Raw genomic sequence first — 21,607 nt, 5'->3', positions numbered from 1 at the left:
TGTGTGCGTCCCGGCTCGGGTTTGGTGGAGCTGCTGAGCCACGGACGGATGACGCAGGAGTGCAGCCGAAATTTCAATTTCCGTGACACTTTACGCACTCAAGTGTCCGAGCTGTGAAAACTGCCTATTGAAGAGAAAGAGAGAGAGAGTGTGTGTGTGTGTGTGTGTGTGTCTGTCTCTGTGTGTGTGTGTGAGAGAGGAGGGCTGGTGGGGGGTTGTTGAAGGCAAGAGGAGAGAGAGAGAGAGAGAGAGAGGAGAGAGAGAGAGAAGAGGAGAGGGGGAAAGGAGGAGGAATAGGACAGCCATTACCATTCAGGATCACGTTGCCTGCTGTTCTTCCCAGCCTCATCTCATCTCCCGGCTGTGAGCTGCCTTCTTTCTCTTTTTTTTTGGTTTGTGGGGAGGAAGCGTGGCCACAGAAATCCGATCGGTGGAGCGGATATCACCCACTCCATTCGTCCATCCATCCGTCGCTCCTTCCACCACCAGGAGGAGAGGGAGCAGCGGCGGGCAGCATCCCCGGCCTCCCTCGCTCTGTGCTCGGATTGCAGGACCGCTGCTGCCCGGTGGAAGGTAAGCGGCTCCGGAGCTCTGCAGCCTGCTGGTTGGTTTTCAACTCTTTACTCACCCTGTGCATTCTTAAAACATCACTCACATGTATTATTAAAACCTGTCGAGTCAGGTGACGATACTAAATGATTATCAATACGATTATGGATTATTGGAATGGCATCAGGCACCTTGAAAATGGATCGTATGGTCTCTTTAACCAAAAAGACACACTTTAAAACCAATGTAAGGCTTATGTTTATACATGGTTGCAACCTAATCCTAAATTGTGACCATAGTAAATGAAAGGTTGATGAATTGAGCTTTTATAGTGCCTTCTCTTCTCTGCCTTATCAATAACGTGTTGATCGTGGCTCTACATTGACTGACATTCATTAACAAAAGACATATCCTGCATGTGGGTTTCACTATGATTATCTCAATCTCTCACAGTGTGTTATTGCAATAAAATAAAACAAAAACGTCCCACATTTCTAACCACACTGCTCGTGATTTGTGTGCGGGAGGGCTGGGCTGGAAATAAACCAGCGGACAGTCAGTCAGAGAGGGTTTCTGGGTCGTGAGAAGGCTTGCCGAGGTTCTTCCCCACTAATGAGAGACTCAGCAGCAGTATACATACACTCTACAGGCTGCATTTCGTCAGCACTCACAAAATGGATAAATGTAATTAGTTGGTGTTATGCCTCCAAGCAGGGCGGTGTTGTGGACAAAGAGCCCCGTGCTTTCCAGTCTGCTCCTGCAGCCTGCCTGCCTGCCTGCCTGCATGCACAACGCGTTTTGGGTCTCCATGTCTGATGTCCATTCATGCAAACACATTCCCCCTCCTCTTTGCATTCAAAGAGAGAAAGGGGGAAAGCGAGGAATGCGTGCAAAAATGACATACACGCATGCACTTGCAGTTATGTCTCTATTTCATTTCACACACACATATACACACACACCCCTTGGAGAGTGTCTTTATCGATCTATGCAATCCCTGCAGCCAATTACATCCACAGTAGAGACCCCTCCATCATCACTTCCACCTGCTGTGTGTATATATATATGGATCCCAGTGGGCTCCATCACTGCAGGCTGTCTGTCTGTCTGGAAAACCTCAGCTATATTATGCAAGGTGCAGACAGAAAGAGGGAAAGAGAGAGAGAGGGAGAGAGGGAGAGAGGGAGAGAAAGATTCAGGGCTCCCCTCCTGCTGCTTTATACCAGATGGCCAAACTCTCCCTCCAGCCTTATGTTGAACCCTCATCTAGCAGGCTTACTATCCCCATCAACTCCATCTAATATGAGCCATAAACCGCCTTTTTCACAACACTACATTTCACTTCTGCAGAGCATTTTCTACCCCCCTGCACTGTCCGTAGACACACCCCCTTACTACTGTAGTTACAGAGGTGGGAAGCACCAATATGCACCAATATATCTCTGATGCTATCGGGGGTAAAAGAGGGGGCGCACTGTTGCTAGGTGACCTATGTGTGTGTGTTTTAATTAAATCACAAGTCCTGTTTTGTAAAAGTGGCATCATGATCTTTGAATCTGAGTTCTTTTTTCGTTAATTGAATCAGAAACACACAAACAATCATGATTACAGTGAAGGTCTCCTCTTTTGTTGACATGGAGAGCTGTGACTAATCATAGTTGTCATTGGTGATTTTTTTTTTTTTTAGGTTTATTAATTAACTGCTTAGACTGTAGATACGTGTAATTATGAGCACAAATAGCATTTTTCTGTCAAAACAACCAAAATATTTAATTACCAGTTATTCAAAACTGTGAAAAACTGCAAATCTGCCTGTTTGAGAAGGTGGAGCCACCAAATGATTGGCTATTTTTGCTTCATAGATGACTCAAATTGATTATTAAAACTGTCAAATACTCTTCTCTTGATTTGTAATTACATAAATCATGTCGGCATTATCTTCATTATGTGCAATCATCTCTATTTCCTTTGTGAAATGCTGAATTGCCACCTCTATCCTCTCTCCCTCTCTCTCTCTCTCTCTCTCTCTCTCTCTCTCTCTCTGTCTGTCTGTCTGCCTCTCCGTCTCGCCAACAGCCTCGGAGTGGGTTTACTCTCCCTGCAGCTGTTTGGTATGCACACAGCATCTTATCATGAGTGAAAGAATAAGAAGGAAAAACAGAGAGAGAGAGAGAGAGAGAGGTAGAAAGAGAGAGAGAGAGAGAGAGAGAGAGAGAGAGAGAGAGAGAGAGAGAGAGAGAGAGAGAGATTTCCACATTGTTGTCTTGATGTCTCCAAGCTGTAAATATTGATCACTATGTGTGTCCAAGATGACACATGATGATATTTCTCTAATAAAAGCATCACCATTGACTTCCTTTCTGGCTGTCCACTCCTCTTGTTCTTCACTGTTATCTCGTCCTTCGTCCTTCGTCACTTGTTAACCCTTACACACACATACCTTTTTCTCAGTCTATCTCCTTTATTCACTTTCGCTTTGCCTCCAGCGTTGCTCTTCTTCTTTCACTCTCACTTTAATTAAGTTTCACTCTCTGTTCAATCTTGCTGAGTAATGAGTATTATGGGTGAACCGGTTTGTCTCCGGGTGTGTTCATACAGTCTGTGCATGTGTCTCTCTGTGTGTGTGGATGTATGTAGATGTGTGTGTGTGTGGGGGGGGGGGGGAGAGAGAGGGGAGTGCTGAGTCTAGCCATTAATTTATTCACTCAGTCAGTAGTGTGTTACTCATCATGGCTCGGAGCTGCGTTATAAGGGAAGGACATACTGAACTCACTATCTGCACTTTTAATGACACTGTTTGTGTGTAATAATTTACAGAGGACACTGAAACTTGACACACTGATATCGATAGAGGATAATAATATGCAGAGTGTAAATGAACTGATTTGTCCACCTGCCAAATGGCGAGTGATTGCTCAAATCTTTACCAGCCACTGAGTAAATCTCTATTGTTTGTTTTTTTGGCTGGTGAATGAAGCTAAACTAAGAGCCACTTATATCTTTTGCCAGCATTTGGCTCATGACTGCTGCTAATTTTGTGCCCTGATAATATGCTTTTTATACTTCCACTAAGAATATGCATATTTTATAATGTATTTATTTATAACTTGTCACGCTGATGAGATTGCATATTTAAATCTTTGCTCTTTTATTGCTGTTTAGTTGCATTGTTATGTCATTACCATTATAATAATCATTATAACGATGATAATGATGATGATGGTGATGATGATTTGTATCTTATTGTATTTTATTCTCTCAAGTCTCACTTGCAAATGAGATCTCGCTCTCAATGTGACTTCCCGATTATATAAAGAATATATTTTTTAATATCTTATGTAACAACTGTGCTTAAAGCGGCTTTAATTTATATATTTATATCAACAATGGATCACATTTCTACTTGTATGCGAATGAGGTCAGAGAATTATTACTTACCGTAACTCTTCGGTTCTCCTTTTTAAACATTTATTCAGTAAATGGTTTTGGTTTTATGTACTTGGTTTTTTTCCTGTACTGTTTTGGTTCAGGCTCATTGCTCTCGTCAGTTATGTTTTAGGTCCGCAAGCAGGCAGCTGTTTCCGCTAAAAAGACAACAACAACAAAAAATACACGAATACACACAAGCAGCAACTAGATGTTGAACATAGTCGAGAGTTTAGCATCTAAAAAGACAAATACTTCCCTCAGTTCATGTGGACCAAAAACAGAGCTGATATAAGACGTTACATTCACCAGGTGACCAGAAACAAGACACCAAAATTAATTATAATGTTGTTCCGTAACTTCTGGATGTGTGAATTAGATCAGGGGTGTCAAACATGCGGCCCGCCGAGGAGTCCAATCCGGCCCACTTCCCTTCCTGTGTTCTTTTCCTTCCTTCCTTCCTTCCTTCCGTCTTTCCTTCCTCCTTTTCTTCCTTCATTCTGTCCTTCCTTCTATCTGTCCGTCCTTCCTTCCTTCCTTCCTTCCTTCCTGTCTTCTTTTTGTTCCTTCCTTCCATCTTTTTAATGATCCAGCCCACATGAGATCATATTGGGCCGTATGTGGCCCTTGATTGAAAATGAGTTTGACGCCCCTGAATTAGATCCCTGAATCAAAAAGGTTAAAAGGTTCAAAACCTGTATAGTGTCTGTGATTTAACAATACAAGATAAAGAAATGTGACCCAGGCAAGATTACGAGAAACATTAGGCATAAACTAATGTTGAATAATCAAGTTAAAGGGACAGTACGACATTTTGGGAAATATGTTTATATGGACTTTCTTGCGGATAATTAAAAGAGATGATGGATAACACTGTTAATATGAAGCAACAGCCAGCTATTAGTTTAGCTTAACTCAGAGACTGGAAACAGCTATACTGGCTCTGTCAGTTGAAAAGCATGCCTGCCAGCTCCGAGGCTGAACAGATATCTTCTTTGTTTAATGCGTACACAGAAATGAAAAGAAAAATTCCAAAAGGAAAATTGTGGTTTATGGAGAGTTACACGCTGAAACAGTTTGTAGTAGCTTAACAAGACGTGGAGATGAAGTCTGAGTAGTCTTTTCTGTTTGTGGTTGGATTAAAAACTGAGATGCAGTGTTAGTTAATGAGCTTTAGATGTGTTGGAAGTTGTATTTGTTCAACTTTAGAGTGAGCCAAGCTAGCTGTTTTTCCCCCATGTTTCCAGGCTTCATGCTAAGCTAGGCTAATCATGTCCTCCTTAAAGCAAATACGTTTATTCCCCCAAAATATTGAACTATTCCTTTTATAGTCGGAGGATGATGGCTGGCAGGTGTTGCAATACAATGTCTGTGATCCATAAAATGTATGTGACCTGATTATAGATTTCAGCTTTAGTAGCAGTGTTGGGGAACGTTACATTACAAAGTTACTTCCATTAAAAAGTAAGTAGCTACGGAAAGTGAAAACCCTGTCGTAATTCCTCAGGCATGTTGTTTTAGTCAAGACTTCCTTTAAATATACAACTATCATCCAACAGCCAAGTTTGGCCCATAATCTGTAAATCTTTACACTAATAGCAGGAATAATCGACACAATGTCCCATTTACAGCTGTTTATTGTATTAAAGTGTCTTCTAAAACATACATACTGTACAAGTTATAAAACTACATAGACTTTTCAAACACATCCATATATCAACAGGGCAACAGGGTCTTGTTACTCGGGCACAACTTACTTGTCACTGTAATGTTCTTGCTCTTATTTCCTCCCATAAAATCAAAATAATGTGAATATTTCTCAATGAAATCAATGCTGTCCCATCTTGCTGGCTGAGCTGCCGTACACACACAGTGATATAACCGGAGCATGTAGCCAAAAAAGTAGTGTAAATGGTGTGAATTTGTGGTGGATTTTCTATTCTTGTGGCAAAAGTCACAGGAGTAGTTGGTTAAAAAATAACAGATTACCTTTTTGAAAATTACAATAACTTTGTAATGCGTTAACCACAACACTGTTTAATAGCAATGGAAAGGTTTGTGACATTGTCTGCTTACCAAAAATGGTGCGTCATTAGTATTCATATCATCACAAATCTTCATACCTGTAATAATAGAAACTGGCTGCTAATAGTATATCACTTCTTTTAAAACCAGACCTCTCTAAAGGATCAGTTAGTCTAATTGTTTCTTATTGCCGTCACAGAATCCGAAGGCCGGGTCACAGCTTTTGGTTTTAACACCACTCTCTGCACCTCTGTGGATTAGATGTGTTTTGTGCTCAGGTGTAGCTCCCTGGAGTCTGAGAGGTAGAACTGAGTATTATGTTTGTCCGTTGAGCTTGAATGACGGTGAAAGTCCCATCAGCGGCTGCTGGAGTGCAGGAATGCTGCTCTGGGATGACACAAAGACATGCACTGGCAGTTACGGCCGTTACTCTGCAAATGTCTGTTTTTCTCTTTTCTCCGTCTCTCTCCTGACTCTCTTTTTGTTTTGGTTTTTTTTTCACTCTCACTCTCTCTCTTAATCTGTTGCTTGGATGGATTTCTAACCGTTACCGCTACATCTTTGTCAAAGATCTCGTTCTTTCTGTTTCATGTCACTGGGTCTATTCTCCTCACACTCGTCTCCTCCCAGGCCGAGCTGTGGGAACAGACAGTGTGAACTCAAACTCTGCTTGTGAGTCATAAATCAGGCCAGTCAAACATCCAGCATCCCTGCATGGTTTGATTCAGCCACTGCACGCTGTCACAGGAAGAGGCAGCAGCCAAGATCTCTGCATGGATGTTTGACTGTGTGTGTGTGTGTGTGTGTGTGTGTGTGTGTGTGTGTGTGTGTGTGTGTGTGTGTGTGTGTGTGTGTGTGTGTGTGTGTGTGGTTTGCATACAGTATAAATTCATTTTTGTGTGCTGAATATTAAGTCAAAGAGTTGAATAATAAGTCTTAGTTGACATAAAAAGTATTTAACAACAAATTTCATAATAAATCATTTATCCTGCAATTGCTGATTCTAACTTTTCAAATCTGAGTATTTGCTGCTTCAGACTGCTTAATGCAAACTGGATATCTCAAAGTGCTTTACTGTCGGACAAAAATTGGGGAAATGTAATGTGACATAATACAGATTAAATAATTCATTTAGAAATGAACAAAAGGTTAATTGAAAATGAAAATATTGACACTTATTAACAGTTAAATGGGCTGAAATCCGGACAAGGCTATGAAAGACATAAGTCTAATTAAATGATTAAAAAATAATTATAGTTTGATTGAGCATTACAATTAGTCAATTAGTGGATGGATGGAAAATCAATTAGCAACAATTCTGATAATGGATTAATTGTTTAAGTAATTTTGTCAATCAAAAATGACCAGAATCTACTTTTATTTGCGTCTAGACTGTGAAATATGAGAAACCATAACACATATCCCTGATTCAAACAGTATCTAGATGTCTAATCATCTGTGTCCAGCTGTTTCTTGATTTCTCACCATCTCAGTCGCTATATTCTGGACCAACAAAGACTCTTCAAAAACTTGGATTAGGTGTTTCCATGCAACTGTATCCTGGTGTACTCTAATAGCATATCCAGGCTTCTCAAAGCCGGTATAAGGTGCTTACATCAGCAAATCATAATCACATACTTGCACGTATATAAACACACACTATGATAGTACACTTAATTAAGTACTGTTTGCCTGACAAAACAAGTAATTTAAAGATGTCCAATTGCACTATAAAAAAAATTAAAAAAACGTGCATTTTTCAGTTTTTAATATTTGCAGCCCTGATATAAAACTGAGGTGAAGGTCGAGGTCAAGGTAACTTTATTAATACCCGAAGGTAGATTTCAGTGACAGTAGGCAGTTAAAACACCACAAAAGCAGACATGGGCAGGTGCTCACAAAGGCTAACTGATCAGGATTTGAAAAGTAAAACAAGATTAAAAAAAAGACCATTAAAAGAATCAATAAAATACCAATATATAAAAAACCTGTTAAGAGCATGATGATTCATGAAGTGTGACTGTAAGGAGAAGTGCATTTTCAAAGGTTTCAAACAAGTGAGCGGAAGTGACCTCACTCTGTCTCACACTCCTTCTCCAATGTTTTTTTTTTTTTTTTGTGTATTCCTTCAGATGTCTAATTTTCCCCTCACAGAGCTGTAATGATACGCTGTGTGGCTTTACAGCTTCCATTCAGGCCCTATTTATAAAACCGCTAGTTGCAGTGGCACTGACTCACTGTCAGCAAACAGCAGGGAAACTGACTTATACACACATACAGAAACACAACCACAAGGACCGACACACTGAAACACCCAACCGTACACACAGGAGAGCCGCACAGGATTCTGGGAAGGTTTTAACCTCTTCCTAGAAGCGTTGCTGTGGAGACGGGGATTCAGGAAGTGGGACTTTGCCAGCGGTCTAGCCAGGGGCCTGCAGTGGGAGGAGGAGGAGGAAGAGGAGGAGGAGGAGGAGGAGGAGGATTTTTGGCAGCACTAACCCAGATGGAAATCCCTGCCGTTGTGTTGGACTCAAACATTGGACACAGAAACATTCCCACCCTGTGACCACCGCTCAGGTCGATCTATAGTTTAGTCTGCTGTAGCCTCGAGGGGAGATAAAGACAGAAGTGCTGTTGGGTTTTCTTTGGCAGCCAGCAGAAGTTAGTGAGTCAGTTCAAACACACTTCATCTGCTTCCTGAGAGGAGATTCTCAGAAGTTGAAGTAACTGTTTTTACTGGTAACTGGATTCATTGTGACACACAGATAAATATTTGGTGAATATTCAACAAAAGATTCTCGAAATTGTTTCCACTTTATGAAAAAAGTTGTAATACAAACCTCTGAGGATGTTTTTTTGATGACTTTGACATCCAGTCTGGATACTCAAACATATTTTTACTATGTTATGAGCCTGAGTGATCCATGTGCTTCTGTTGTCATTTCAGACCTCATGCAACCTTTCTCACAACCTTTGACCTTTGACCTTTGACTTTCTTTTGTCTGTTTTTACTGTTCCTTCTTTCCTCCCTTCCTCCTTCTTTCTTTCCTCCCTCCCTCTCTCTTTCCTCCCTTCCTTCTTCCCTCCCTCCATCCCCTTTTCTTCCTTCCTTCTGTCCTTCCTTCCTTCCTCCCTCCCTCCTTCTTTCCTTCCTTCTCTCTTTCTTTCCTCCCCCTTCCTTCTTCCCTCTGTCCTTCTTTCCTTCCTTCCTCTTCCCCTTCCCTCCCTCCCTCCTTCCTTCCTTCCTTCATTTCCTTCCTCCCTTCCTTATTTCCTTTCCTCCCTTCCTTCCTTCTCTCCTTCCTTCCTACCTTCCTCCCTCCCTCCCTCCCTCCTTTCTTTCCTTCTTCCTCCCTTCCTTCCTTCCTCCTTTCCGTCCTTCTTCTTTCCTCTCTCCTTCCTTCCTCCTTTCCGTCCTTCTTCCTTTCTCTCTCCTTCCTTCCCTCCTTTCCTTCCTTCCTTGACTCAAGGACAACAGGAGGGTTAAGACACTATTTGAATACTATTGAGATACTTATTTGAATCTCAGCTGGCTGAGTTGGCAAAATCATGTAGTTACCTGGAGCTGCTACATCAGAGAGGGTCTCCCCCTTGTTTTAATGTGAAGACTGTGAAGATAAAAGTGAAGCAAGGAGAGCGGTAACTCCTGCAGTTTGGATGCTGAAATGGGATTTTACTTTTTTTTGAACCTGTTTTGAATTAGGTCAATCATGATAGAGAATATCAAGTAGGTTTTATATCTTAGTGTTTTGCAAGTTTTGGCTCTCTGTGGCTGACCATTTTTGATTTTTATGCTGAGATCATCAGATTTTTAGTCACAGTGTTGACGTGGCTCCAGAGATACAACAACACCTGGATGGACTGGTATTACATTTTGTCATTCATGCTTCCTAGATGATATATCCTACTGACTTTAGTGATACCTCAACTTTTCATCTAGCACCTCCTTAAGGATTAACCAACTATCGGATTACCTGCCTTTTAATTTGATATATTGGTTCATATCTCCATCAGAATGACTATTAACGTTTGTGTCATCCTCCCCCCGTCCCTTTTTTGACGCTTCCTTCTTTCCTCTCTTCCTTCCTTCCTTCTGTCCTTCCTCCCTCCCTCCTTCTTCTCTTCCTTCCTTCCTTTCCTTCCTCCAACCCCATTTCTTCCTTCCTTCGGTTGTTCCTTCCTTCCTTCCTTCCTTCCTTCCTTCCTTCCTTCTGTCCTTCCTTCCTCCCTCCCTCCCTCCTTCTTTCCTTCCTTCCTCCCTCCTTCTCTCTTTCTTTCCTCCCCCTACCTTCCTCCCTCCCTCCTTCCGTTTTTCCTCCCTCCCTCCTTTCCTTCCTTCTTCCTTCCTCTCTCCCTCCTTTCCTTCCTTCTTCCTTACTTCCTTCTGCCTTCCTTCTTCCTCCCTTCCTTCCGTACTCGAGGACAACAGGAGGGTTAACAACTTGTGATACTTTAACTTTTCATCTAGCATCATCCTCAGTTCAGATCAAATACTTGCAAAACTAAAGGCATGCTAACAAGAAAACTGACCTGATAAACATGGTGAATATTATCTCATAAACAGCGGATAGCTCAAAGCAGCACTGTGTCTGCAGGATCTCGGAGCTGCTGCAAGGCTGCAGAATCTTTGTGTATATTTCCTGTCTCCCACACAGCTATGAGTTTACATCGATTTTCCTAAACTTTGAATATCAATTAGCAAGCTCTCTAAACTTATGTTATATAATCCAACACATGGAACATTTTATTTGCTTTTTTGTTATTTGCTTAATGCAGCTGTAATGGCAGATTTAATAGAAAAGTTTCCATTACTAACATTGTAACTCATACAGATGACTTCCCTTATGTTTAAAAGAGTAGTTTACAACATGATAAGCATGAAAGTATATTTAATTTGTAGTAAAACATGTTTAAAGTTTGTGAGTTTGTGAATTAAAACCCAAATTGAGCACACAGCAGATGCTCATCAACCTGCTGAACTGATGGGATGCTTCACTGAGCTCAAATGTGAAAGCCAATAAAACCAATTCATTTTCACAGGACACTGGTTTGCTGAGGGTAGATGTATTGATTTACTGCATCTGTGACAGACAGCACTGAGCATCAGATCCCCAGAGTCACACACACACACACACATGCACACGCACACACTGTCTCATGCTTACAACACATATTAACTGTTGCAAACCTGTCTGCTTTATAATGAATATATATTGAAGTTTAAACTTAATGCCAATAAAGCAGGATTCAAATTAAAGAGACAGAGCCTGTGTGAAGATGGAGGAGCAACAGATAGAGTGACATAAAGGTGGAGGAAGACAGAAACAGGAAGAAGGGCAGTGGGTGAAAGTGAGACGAGGAAAGAAAAAGCACTCTCCTGTCTTACTGGTATATTGACTTCTTTAAAAATAGAAATACTGGAGAAGCCTTGAAATCTCATCTGTTCTCTTTAGTCTTTCCTCGTCTCAGCCAACTCCACTCCAACAGTTACTGTGAAGAAATCCTTCCTTTCATTTCTTCAATATCATCAACTCTGAGGAGACATGATGAGTCTAAATCTCAGTGATTTCTATCAAGTGATGCAAGATTGAGCGAATTAAGCTTTTTGTCTTTTTTTAAACACTTGTATCGCTAGGTCTTAGTCTGAGTCTGAGTTTGAGTGTGTGTGTGTGTGTGTGTGTGTGTGTGTGTGTGTGTGTGTGTGTGTGTGTGTGAATATGGCTGATAACCCTACAATCACAATACACGTTAACACAGTACACTTAAGCTTTCAGAAAGTCACTATTTTGTGAGCACAATTATCTGGTTGTGATATAATTACATCCAAATGTTATATTATTATTTATATATTATATATAATCATATGTAATATTTGATGCTAGAAGTTGTATTCATAGTTAAATATTTATTAGGTGAATAACTTAATAGATCAAAGTGTTATAATAAAAAAATAAGAGGGACCACAGCCTCACTCACAGCTTGCAGTATTCCCTTTAAGCTAACGTCTGCATGCTAGCTGTATGTTTAGTGGTTTAAAAAGCTACTTTATTTGTCACAAATATAGTTATACAGTGAAATTCTGTCTCCACATTTAACCATCCTAAGCACTAGGAGCAGTGGGAAGCATCACGAGCACTGACAGGAGAATTAATTATGTTTAACATGTTCACCATCATACTTTAGTGTGCTAGCATGTTAAAAATGACTTGTACTGTTAAACACAAAGTCCAGCTGAGGCCAATGGTAGATTTATTTGGTCATAAATGATAGAAATGGATAATAAAGATTTAATAAAGCTGGGTCAGCCATTTCAACAAGGTCTAAAGTCTTCATCCTCTGGGGACCTTGGATATTTGGACCATACTTCATGTCAATCTGTCCAGTCATTGTTGACATTTCAGTCTGGATCAAAATGGCGGACCGATCAGCTGTTATGTTGGTAGCGTGGCCTAAAAATGTACTTGGCATTAAAACGATGCAAGTTGACACACATTTGCCCGAGGTGAAGTAAATTCATATAAGGTGAATCTTTACAGTTTGCAGATGATTCTATGAATTATCCTTTATGGTTTAACTGGTTGGGAATGTTATACATCAAGAATATAATAACTATTAATTAATAATCACCAACAATATTAATATTATAGGTTTGGTTTATTCACTTCTATATCTCAATCTGAGTTCACACAGCATCAGTCGTCCTGATGGGCCTCAGTAATCATCATGTCATGTGCTTCCTCCTTTCATCTTCTCCTCAGAGCAGTTATTTCCTCCTCCAGTCTGCCATCACTGCAGCCTCCCGAGCTCTCAATTTGTTGTCTAGACATGAACATCATGACTTGATTTAACCCAGTTGTTTCTTCTCCTCCAGCTTCCTGATCACTTTATTATTACTGTTGTTTCAGAGCTGTTATGTTGAAACTTTGCATCATTCATGATTCGGGATCACACTGTAAAGCAGCGATGAATTATACAGCATCTCCACTTCCTCTAATGCTCCTTCTTCTCTTTCTCTTTTCCCACAATTCTTCTCCTCCCATCTTTCCTCCTCCACTCTTTTGACCTTGTTTCTTTCCCCTCCCCCCTTCCTGCTCTACATCCCTCTCTCCTCCATCCATCCCTCCTTCCATTCTTCTTCTCCCTCCTTTCCTCTTCCTCATCTCTCTCCTCCCCTGCAGCCCTGAAGTGAGATGGAGTCTTCAGACGATGATACTCTGAGCGAGCGCTCCTGCGTCAGCGAGCCGTCCTTCCGCAGCGAGCGTTCAGGGGGGTCGTTGTCCCCGTGCACCTCTTCACTTGTGGGGCCTCCAGGAGACACGTTGCCATGGAACCTGTCCAAGCACGAGAGGAGGAAGAGGAAGAGCCAGGACTCTGTGTTGGACCCCGCGGAGAGAGCCATCGTTCGTGTTGCAGGTAAGAGAGAAACCGAACCGCTGACACACTCTTGCTGGGTTTATATTCTTTCAGTGAGGCTTTTGAGCAAGGCATGGAGCTGATGAACAAGTGTTGAGTGGAAATGCTCATTAAGAAGAGGGCTGTGGTTGTTCTGAGAGGCTTCTGGTGGTGAATGTGTGTCAAGTATGAATGTGCAGCAGGATGTTGGTTGAAAAGAGTGAGTTGAGCTCAGTGGAGAGTTGGATTCATGCTAAAACACAATAAATCATGAAAGCTGACAGGACACAGCCATCTTTTAGGGTTGTTGGTTCGATGCCCTGTTTCTCCTTTCTACATGTTGAAGCGTCCTTGAGCACTGAAACCAAAACCGCTCCTGGATGAAACAATGGTAATTTTGGACAACGGCGCCTGCCAGATGGATGTAATGTCATATAAACATCACTCATAATAAAAAAAGATGATATCTGAGTGAGTTGCTAGTTAGTAACCTCAGATCCACAGTGAAAGCGTTTGATATGGACCTTGAGAAGAAAAAAAAGAATTAATTAAAACACTCTGCATCAGTTTTTATCCAATAAACATAAAAAAAGAAGTGAGGCAGCAGAGGTTTTTTGCATCTGCGTCATTGTGACTGACTCATGATTTACTGCACACCCCAAATTTTTGGACATGAGACGCGCAAAGATGAATATTCAGATGTCAGATGACTGTGCGTGATTTGTGCAATGATGGAAAAGTAACATTAATAAAGTAACATAAATGCATTTGATTATTACCCCAGTTTCTTGTCATTGAGTCAGATAAACAATGATAAGTGTTATTATATCTGTTATCTAGGGAAAAGCAGATGTTTTGAAGCATTGAGTCATAGTTACACAATGTGTCCACCTCATTCTTAACTGCTGACATTTTCTTGGACACCGATGTTTAAAAGTCCTCCTGGTTGTGCTTAAAGGCACACATGCTAGAAAATGACACGTGTTATTAAAAGATCCACATTCAGTAAATGCCACAGAGATGAAAGGAGGCGCTATGTTATAGTTAAGATGGGATTAATGTGTTTTATAATTGATATTATGATCAAGTGATGGTTTATAAAAGTCAAAACCGGCTGGAAGTTTGTGTTTGGGCCTCATGTTCAAATCACTGAGACATGACGTTTAGTAAATGTCATTTCATGTTTTATTTATTTGACAGGGATATTAATTATTAATCAACATAAAAATAGAACTGTAAATGAGCCAGAGTAAAAAAAGAGACTGCCTTAAAAGACCATTTTAATCTGTCGCCTTGGGCCAGATCTTAATAAGGCAACCTAAAATGAGATGAATAGTAAATGCAAACATTATTTAGATGCTTATATTATACAGGAGAAAATAACACTGAAGAGGTTTTATCCTGACTCCTTTCACTGCTACAACATCAGAGTCCTCCCTCTCTGTCCCTCTTTCCTCCTCTCTTACTCGCAGTAACAGAAGATGGAGGAAAAATGTAGGTTAGTGAGTCCTGTGGAGAAGCCAGGGTTCCCCGACTGATGTATTGCGACACTGGCAGCATGCTCATAGCTTCCTCTCTTTTAGTGGAGAGGGGAGATTCCATCTTGATAACTGGGGCAAATTATATAAAAGTGGGTTTAGTGCACTGCATCATTTCAACACACAGAGGCTTTTTTTTTTTTGGCTCACACAGATTTTGAGTGTTATGTCATAATTGTGCTGATTATTTCCTGTTTGAGGCTTTTATCACATAGATGTAGATCAGAGGGTGGATGTCCTCGACTGCAGCATCCTCAGCATACGCAGCAGCTCTGCCTCTGTTGGCTTTCAGTCGATGCTCAAACACTTCGATCACCAACATTACAGCAAACTAACAACACTGCTCGAGCTGCTGTTGTAGTGTTTTATACCTTCCTGTTTAACCTTCCTGTCGTCCTCCCGGGTCAAATTGACCCTGTCTGTTTTGACTGTTCCTTCCTTCCTCCCTCCTTTCTTTCCTTCCTTCCTTCCTTCCATCCTTCCTTCCTCCCTCCCTTCCATCCTTCTTACTTCCATCCTTCCTTCCTCCCTTCCTTCTTCCACCTTCCTTCTTCCTCCCTTCCTCCCTTCCTTCCTTCTTCCTCCTTTCCATCCTTCCTTCCTCCCTCCCTTCCTTCCTCCTTCCTTCCTCCCTCCCTCCCTCCCTCCCTCCCTTCCTTTCTTCTTCCTTCTTCCTCCTTTCCATCTTTCTTCCTCCTTTCCTCCCTTCCATCCTTCCTTTCTCCCTCCCTCCCTTCCTTCCTTCTTCCTCCCTTCCATCCTTCCTTCCTTCCTTCCTTCCTTCATCCTTCATTTCCTTCCTTCTTCCACCTTCCTTCTTCCTCCCTTCCATCCTTCCTCCCTTCCTTCCTTCCTTGACTCAAGGACAACAGGAGGGTTAAGATTGTCAGGAGAGTTTCTCAAGAACATGCATATATCACAACAATCATCTATACTGTTTATTGATATTGTGATATAATATTACATACTGTATACCTTCTATACTATAGATCTAAAATATATATATAAGACTTTATCCATATTCCCGACTCACATTACACACTGTCAGCTGGACCAGCCATGCAAATGATTCAGTAACCAATACTAAGCATCTGCAACCTTTCCTTTCTTTGCGTTCCTGTGCAAGCTTTTGTTTTGTACAGTTCTGACTGTTTCATTTATTTAGTTATCAACTTGAAGCACAGTGTAAATGACAGTTTTATGTGACGTGATGGGGGTAGGAGTGTTAAAGTGGTGAGGCAATGACAGGACAGTAAAAGCCTACTTTATAGAAAGGGAAACAGCATGTAGGTCAGGACGAGGTGACGGGGGTTTATGTCATTGCAGAGATGATGGCGAAAGAGAGATAGAGATAGAGAGAGTAGGAAAGAGGAAGAGAGAGATGGTGAGACAGAGGGAGACGTTGTTTTGTGTGTATTATGTATTTTAATGCTCTTTTAGTGTTCATGAGTAAAGACAATCAGTGTCATTCCTGCACTGGAAGCATTTCCAGTTGGCAGACGCCACCAGACTAACAGCATTAATGTTTTAGAGTCTTTAAGCTTCTGTGTCCATTCACAAGAGAAGGCTGTGTGGTGTTTCAGAGATATCTGGTTTCACAATCAGCCACATTTACAGCTGGTTTAAAGGGAGCTTTCAGCTGAATCTCGTCCCTCCCAAATCTGTCTGTAAATCTTCGGTGGGGGAAGATTTGCAGTTTCTGTGAGCCCTGACGTCAGCTGCTGAAAAAGAGAGGACTCAATTTTTGATTTAAAGGAGCAGTGTGTAGGATGTAGTAGCATCTAGCGGAGGGGTTGCAGATTGCAACCAGCTGAAGACCCTTCCTCTTCCTCTTCTAAACATGTGGGAGAACCTATGGTGGCAGCAAAACTCCCGAAAAACACATAAGTCTCTCTAGAGCCAGTGCTTGGTTTGTCCATTCTGGGCTACTGTAGAAACATGGCAGTGCAACATGACCGGCTATGTAGATAAAAAGGACTCTATTTTCAGGTCATTATACGCTAATTGAAATATTGAATAAATGAGTAATATATTCCATTTCTGTCAAGTCTGTTTTGCTAGATGCTGCTAAATTCTACACACTGCACCTTTAATTTGACATAATTATGCACAGGAGAAATTCGGTGTGAAAAGCGTGTGTGTCTATGAGTCTGTGTCAGAAAAATTGTTTTTGTGTTAGTGTGAAGAAAATAAGTGTTGCTATATAATTATAAACAAGTTTAGACAAATTAGTTATATTTAATAAGTTAATCTTTAAATCTCTTTAAGCAAGTAGACAGACTGCTCTGTGGTGATTATCACGGCTCCAAAAACAATAAAAACATCTGTTGTGCATGCGGGCGATGACAAGAGTAAAAGTGACAAATGTACATGCTAATATAAGAAAAAGACTGTCTGTGTGTGTGTGTGTGTGTGTGTGTGTGTGTGTGTGTGTGTGTATGTGTTAAGTTGAGAAAATGTGTATATAACAGCAGATGAGACGGATAGTAAAGGGGAATTTGTACATCTGAAGGAGAGTGTGTGTGAATGTTAATGTGTGCATACTGTATGTATGTGTGTGTGTGTGTGTGTGTGATAAAGAGAGACCGTCACATGCCCTCACATTCACACATGCACTCACATGCACCGAAGCTGAAAGAGGGATAATAATAGATGAAAGGAAAGAGATTTTAAAAAGGCGGGTTTCATGGTTTAAAAAAAAAAAAAAAAAATCTGTGAATGTTCTACATCATGTGAAACGTGAAGCTGAACACTCGCAGAGAAAAGAAAAAAAAAAAACTTGAACAAACTGTAAAGCAGGGATGTCAAACATGCGGCCCGTGGGCCAGAACCGGCCCGCCAAGGCATCCTATCCGGCCCACTTTCCTTCCTGTCTTCTTTTCCTTCCTTCCCTCCTGTCATCTCTCCTTCTTTCCTTTCTCCCTTTCTTCCTTCTTTCCTTCTTTGTTTCCTTCTCTCCTTCCTTCCTTCCGTCTTTCTTTCATCTTCTTTTCCTTTCTTTCTTCCTTCCTTGTATTCTTTTCCTTTCTTCCTTTCTTACTTCTTTCCTTCTTTGTTTCCTTCCCTCTGTCCTTCCTTCCTTCCTTTCCTTATCCCTTTTCCTTCTTTCCTTTCTGTCTTCCTTCTTTCCTTCCTTCCTTCCTTGTATTCTTTTCCTTTCTTACTTCTTTCCTTCTTTGTTTCCTTCCCTCCCTCCGTCTTTCCTTCCTTCCATCTTTCCTTTCTTCCTTCCTTCCTTTCCTAATCCCTTTTCCTTCCTTCCTCCCTTCCATCTTTTTATTGGTCCGGCCTACATGAGATCAAATTTGGCTGTATGTGGCCTTTGAATGAAAATGAGTTTGACACCCCTGCTGTAAAGCAACCTGAGAGTATTACTGAAAAGAAAAGCACCTAGAGGGGATCACAGGTTTCCAAGTTCGCTTTAAAACAACAGTCAGGCGCTCATATGAACACTGAAACTGTTTTTTCTTGCAGTAATCGTTCCTCCTGTTCACACTGACCGTTAGGAATCTCTCTTTAAATGTGTTTACAATGTTAATGATGGAGGACAAAATACACAGAAGAAAATATACTTAAAAAGCTTATCTGGAGCTAAAATGAGATTTCAGCCATCCGAGGTAGCCAAAAAGTGGATATCTTACATAATTTCAGTCTTTTTAGTAAGAATTTCCTTCTTTGTGTGTTGGCAGGCAGTGTTTTCCTGTTCAGCAGTAGAAAAACTGGAATTTGGCACCAAAGAGACTAACTTTAAAAAGAGTTTGTGGGCAGCTGAAGCTTCATATTAGCTTTAGATAAACTTTTAGATATAATATTGCATGAAAGAAGGAGGACTGTGGATTGTGTCCTCCATCACTTAGATTGAAAGCTCTTTATGAACAGATCTCTTAGTCATCGGTATGAACAAAAGGACTTTGTGAACCTGTCCTTGAACAAGTCCCAACAAATGATATATTTTCTTACTCAGGAGAGCTGAAATTAATCTAGCTCTTACCAACAAATCACTTCCAAGAGCATAATGAAATACAGAAAAAATGAGGGGGAAAAAAGAAGAATCCTTTTATTCTGACATCAACATCCGAGAGCCAGGAAAAAAAAAGTGACTTCCCTCTTAACTGTTTACATGTGATTAATTAGGAGCAGCTCCGAGCAGTGATGTGGTCGTAATCAGCTATCATGACGCAGTCTGGTTGAAGAAGGCTGGCGTCACTTTTATGTCATGTGGTCATCTTTAATGTCTCAGCACAAAATGTTTCATCATTAGTTTCATGTTGATTATTCTTCTTCTCACCCGAGTTGGTCTTTTTTTTATTTTGTTTTAAGGAAAGGTATAAACATACAAAATGTAATGAGAATAAAATAAAATAAAAAAATAAAAATAGAAATAAAATAAAAAAAAATACATGTACATGCACATATTATAAAAATAAAACAAAAGTAAATAAATACATAAATAAATATAAAAATAAGTAAATAAAATTTAATAGAATTTAAAATAAATAATTAAATTAATTAATTAAGAAAATATGTTTATAAAATAAATAATTAAATGCGAATATAATGAACCGAGTTGGTCTTTTTTAAACTAAGCAGACAAGATAAATGCAGAAATAATAAAAGAAACAGATTTAGTTGTTGCTGAATTGTTCATCTTAAAAAGTTTTATGTCAGGTTTTCTTAGTTAATCCATCTGTCATGGTTGGCTGGCAGGTTTAATGAAGTTGTTGATCCACATGACCTCATATGATGTTTCTAACGAGCTCCTCTGTGAGACAAATGCCTAAATTTTTCCACTCCTCTTTTTTTTATAATGTCTTCTGGATGGAAATGTAGCATGTAGTGAAAATAAACAGCTGTTACTCTTTGTACATCAAGGAGTTTTATGTGTGGGTTGGGTTAGGCAAAAAAAAGATAACAGAGGTCAATTCTTAAAGCATGAAAGATTAAGAAAACCAAACACAAATAATTATTATCTGTGATTATTAAAAAAAAATAGGCCTACAGACCGTTAGGGAGTTTCCTGGCAGCACCTTTTGGGCTGAGTCAGCGAGTCAGACGTGTTTATGTGGAGATTATTCGCTTCTGACAGCCGCAGGTAGCAGCTGAGTTGATATTGGCGCAGTCACAAACCACCGAGGAGTTTAAACACAGATGACTCCTTTATAACACTGCCAATATTCTGCTCTATGAAATCTCCTTTACGCTTACCTAACAAACGTCTCTGAAAGCTGCTGATTTGTGGAGCCATTACTACGCTGACTGTGTGCAGCGTGGCACAGTCTGTCTTTCTTCATGGAAAATGCAACCAGCAGCACCTGCAGCACCTCTTACACACTGATGATTTATGCTTTAAAATTCAACAAGATCGTGATTACGATTTAGGGGCCAAACGATCTCAAAACTAATAAAATCGGAGGGGAAACGATTTTTAATAATGAGATAGCGTTCAATAACAAATGTTTTATTTTGAAAAGCTTAGATCGGAAGCTACCGGAAGCCGCCGCAGCTCCGTTAGTTTGGCAGAAGCTGAAACACACGGCAAAATGTTTTAACTGTAAGTAAAAGTGCAGAGTTTCCAGCCTGCTTTTTAATAATAATGAGATGAGCGCTCAATAACAAAGGTTTTATTTTGAAAAACTTAGACCGGAAGCCGCCGCAGCTCCGTTAGTTTGACAGAAGTTGAAACACACGGCGAAATGTTTTAACTGTAAGTAAAAGTTTCTTATATACAGTCTATGGTAAAAGTGCAGAGTTTCCAGCCTGCGTCAGACAATGCTGAGTTTACTGACTAATTATTAAAAACCAGGAAGTGACGTGTGAACTATCGTCATGGTAACCAGCTCAGCTCTAATATCGCTGCACATTTTCTGCTGTGTGTTTCGTTAAGCGGCAGATAAAAGGCTGCTGCTGGGAGAGAAAATTAATTAAGCCAAATGAACAATAAATGCAGCATGTTTCTAAAGTTGAAAAAAAATCGTTTTAATAATCGTGATTTCAATTTTGACCCAAATAATCGTGATTATGATTTTTTCCATAATTGAGCAGCCATAGCAACAAGCAGCACTTGCTCTTACACACTGGTTGATTTATGCTTTAAAATTCAACAAGTTTCACAATTCTTCTCTAGTACGCTATGCTTAATTTCCCAAATGTTTGCATGTTTAAGCCTGAGAGGGTTAAATGAGGAATTAGATATGATGACTTCTGTTTCGGGTGGATAAACTAATTTGCAGAGCAGAAATGAGCTCTGGGTCCTCATATTGTTTGATTGTTCTGTGTTAGTGCTTTGGCTCATGCAGCACTTTGTAATCTTGTAAAGAAAGAAAGTGTTAAATAAATGAAGACTATTATTATATTGACAGTCACCTCATCATCATTATAAATGCTCTGTGCAATACCCTGTGTGCTAAAAGTAAAAGTATCTCACAAAAGTGAGTACACCTCTCACTTTTTTGCAAATATTCTATTATATCTTTTCATGGGACAACATTATAGAAAGGAAACTTTGATATAACTTAAAGTAACTCAACACACAGCCATTAATGTCTAAACAGCTGGCAACACAAGTCCAAATTGTGCCTAATTGTGTCATTGTCCCTCCCTGGTGTCATGTGACTCGTTAGTGTTGCAAGGTTTCAGGTGTGAATGGAGAGCAGGGCTGTTAAATTTGGTGTTTT

General features: G+C 40.3%; 1 protein-coding gene across 3 annotated transcripts in view; it reads left to right on the top strand.

The window, feature by feature from the left end:
• Positions 1–282: 282 nt before the first annotated feature.
• Positions 283–21,607, top strand: part of macf1a (microtubule actin crosslinking factor 1a) — a 265,237-nt gene continuing 243,912 nt past the window's right edge. For 2 of the 3 annotated variants that reach the window (XM_053334386.1, XM_053334385.1), the window contains exons 1-2: positions 283–573; positions 13,182–13,416. In XM_053334386.1, the coding sequence (XP_053190361.1) occupies positions 13,194–13,416 (223 nt within the window). In that variant the 5' untranslated portion in view covers positions 283–573; positions 13,182–13,193. The remainder of the gene's footprint in view (positions 574–13,181; positions 13,417–21,607) is intronic. The other variant, XM_053334390.1, reaches the window with a different exon arrangement.

The sequence above is a fragment of the Scomber japonicus genome, chromosome 15, assembly GCF_027409825.1.
Source record: "Scomber japonicus isolate fScoJap1 chromosome 15, fScoJap1.pri, whole genome shotgun sequence".
Taxonomy (NCBI): Eukaryota; Metazoa; Chordata; class Actinopteri; order Scombriformes; family Scombridae; genus Scomber; species Scomber japonicus.
The sequence above is the reverse complement of the archived record's forward strand: the minus strand, read 5'-3'. Positions and strand labels throughout refer to the sequence as shown.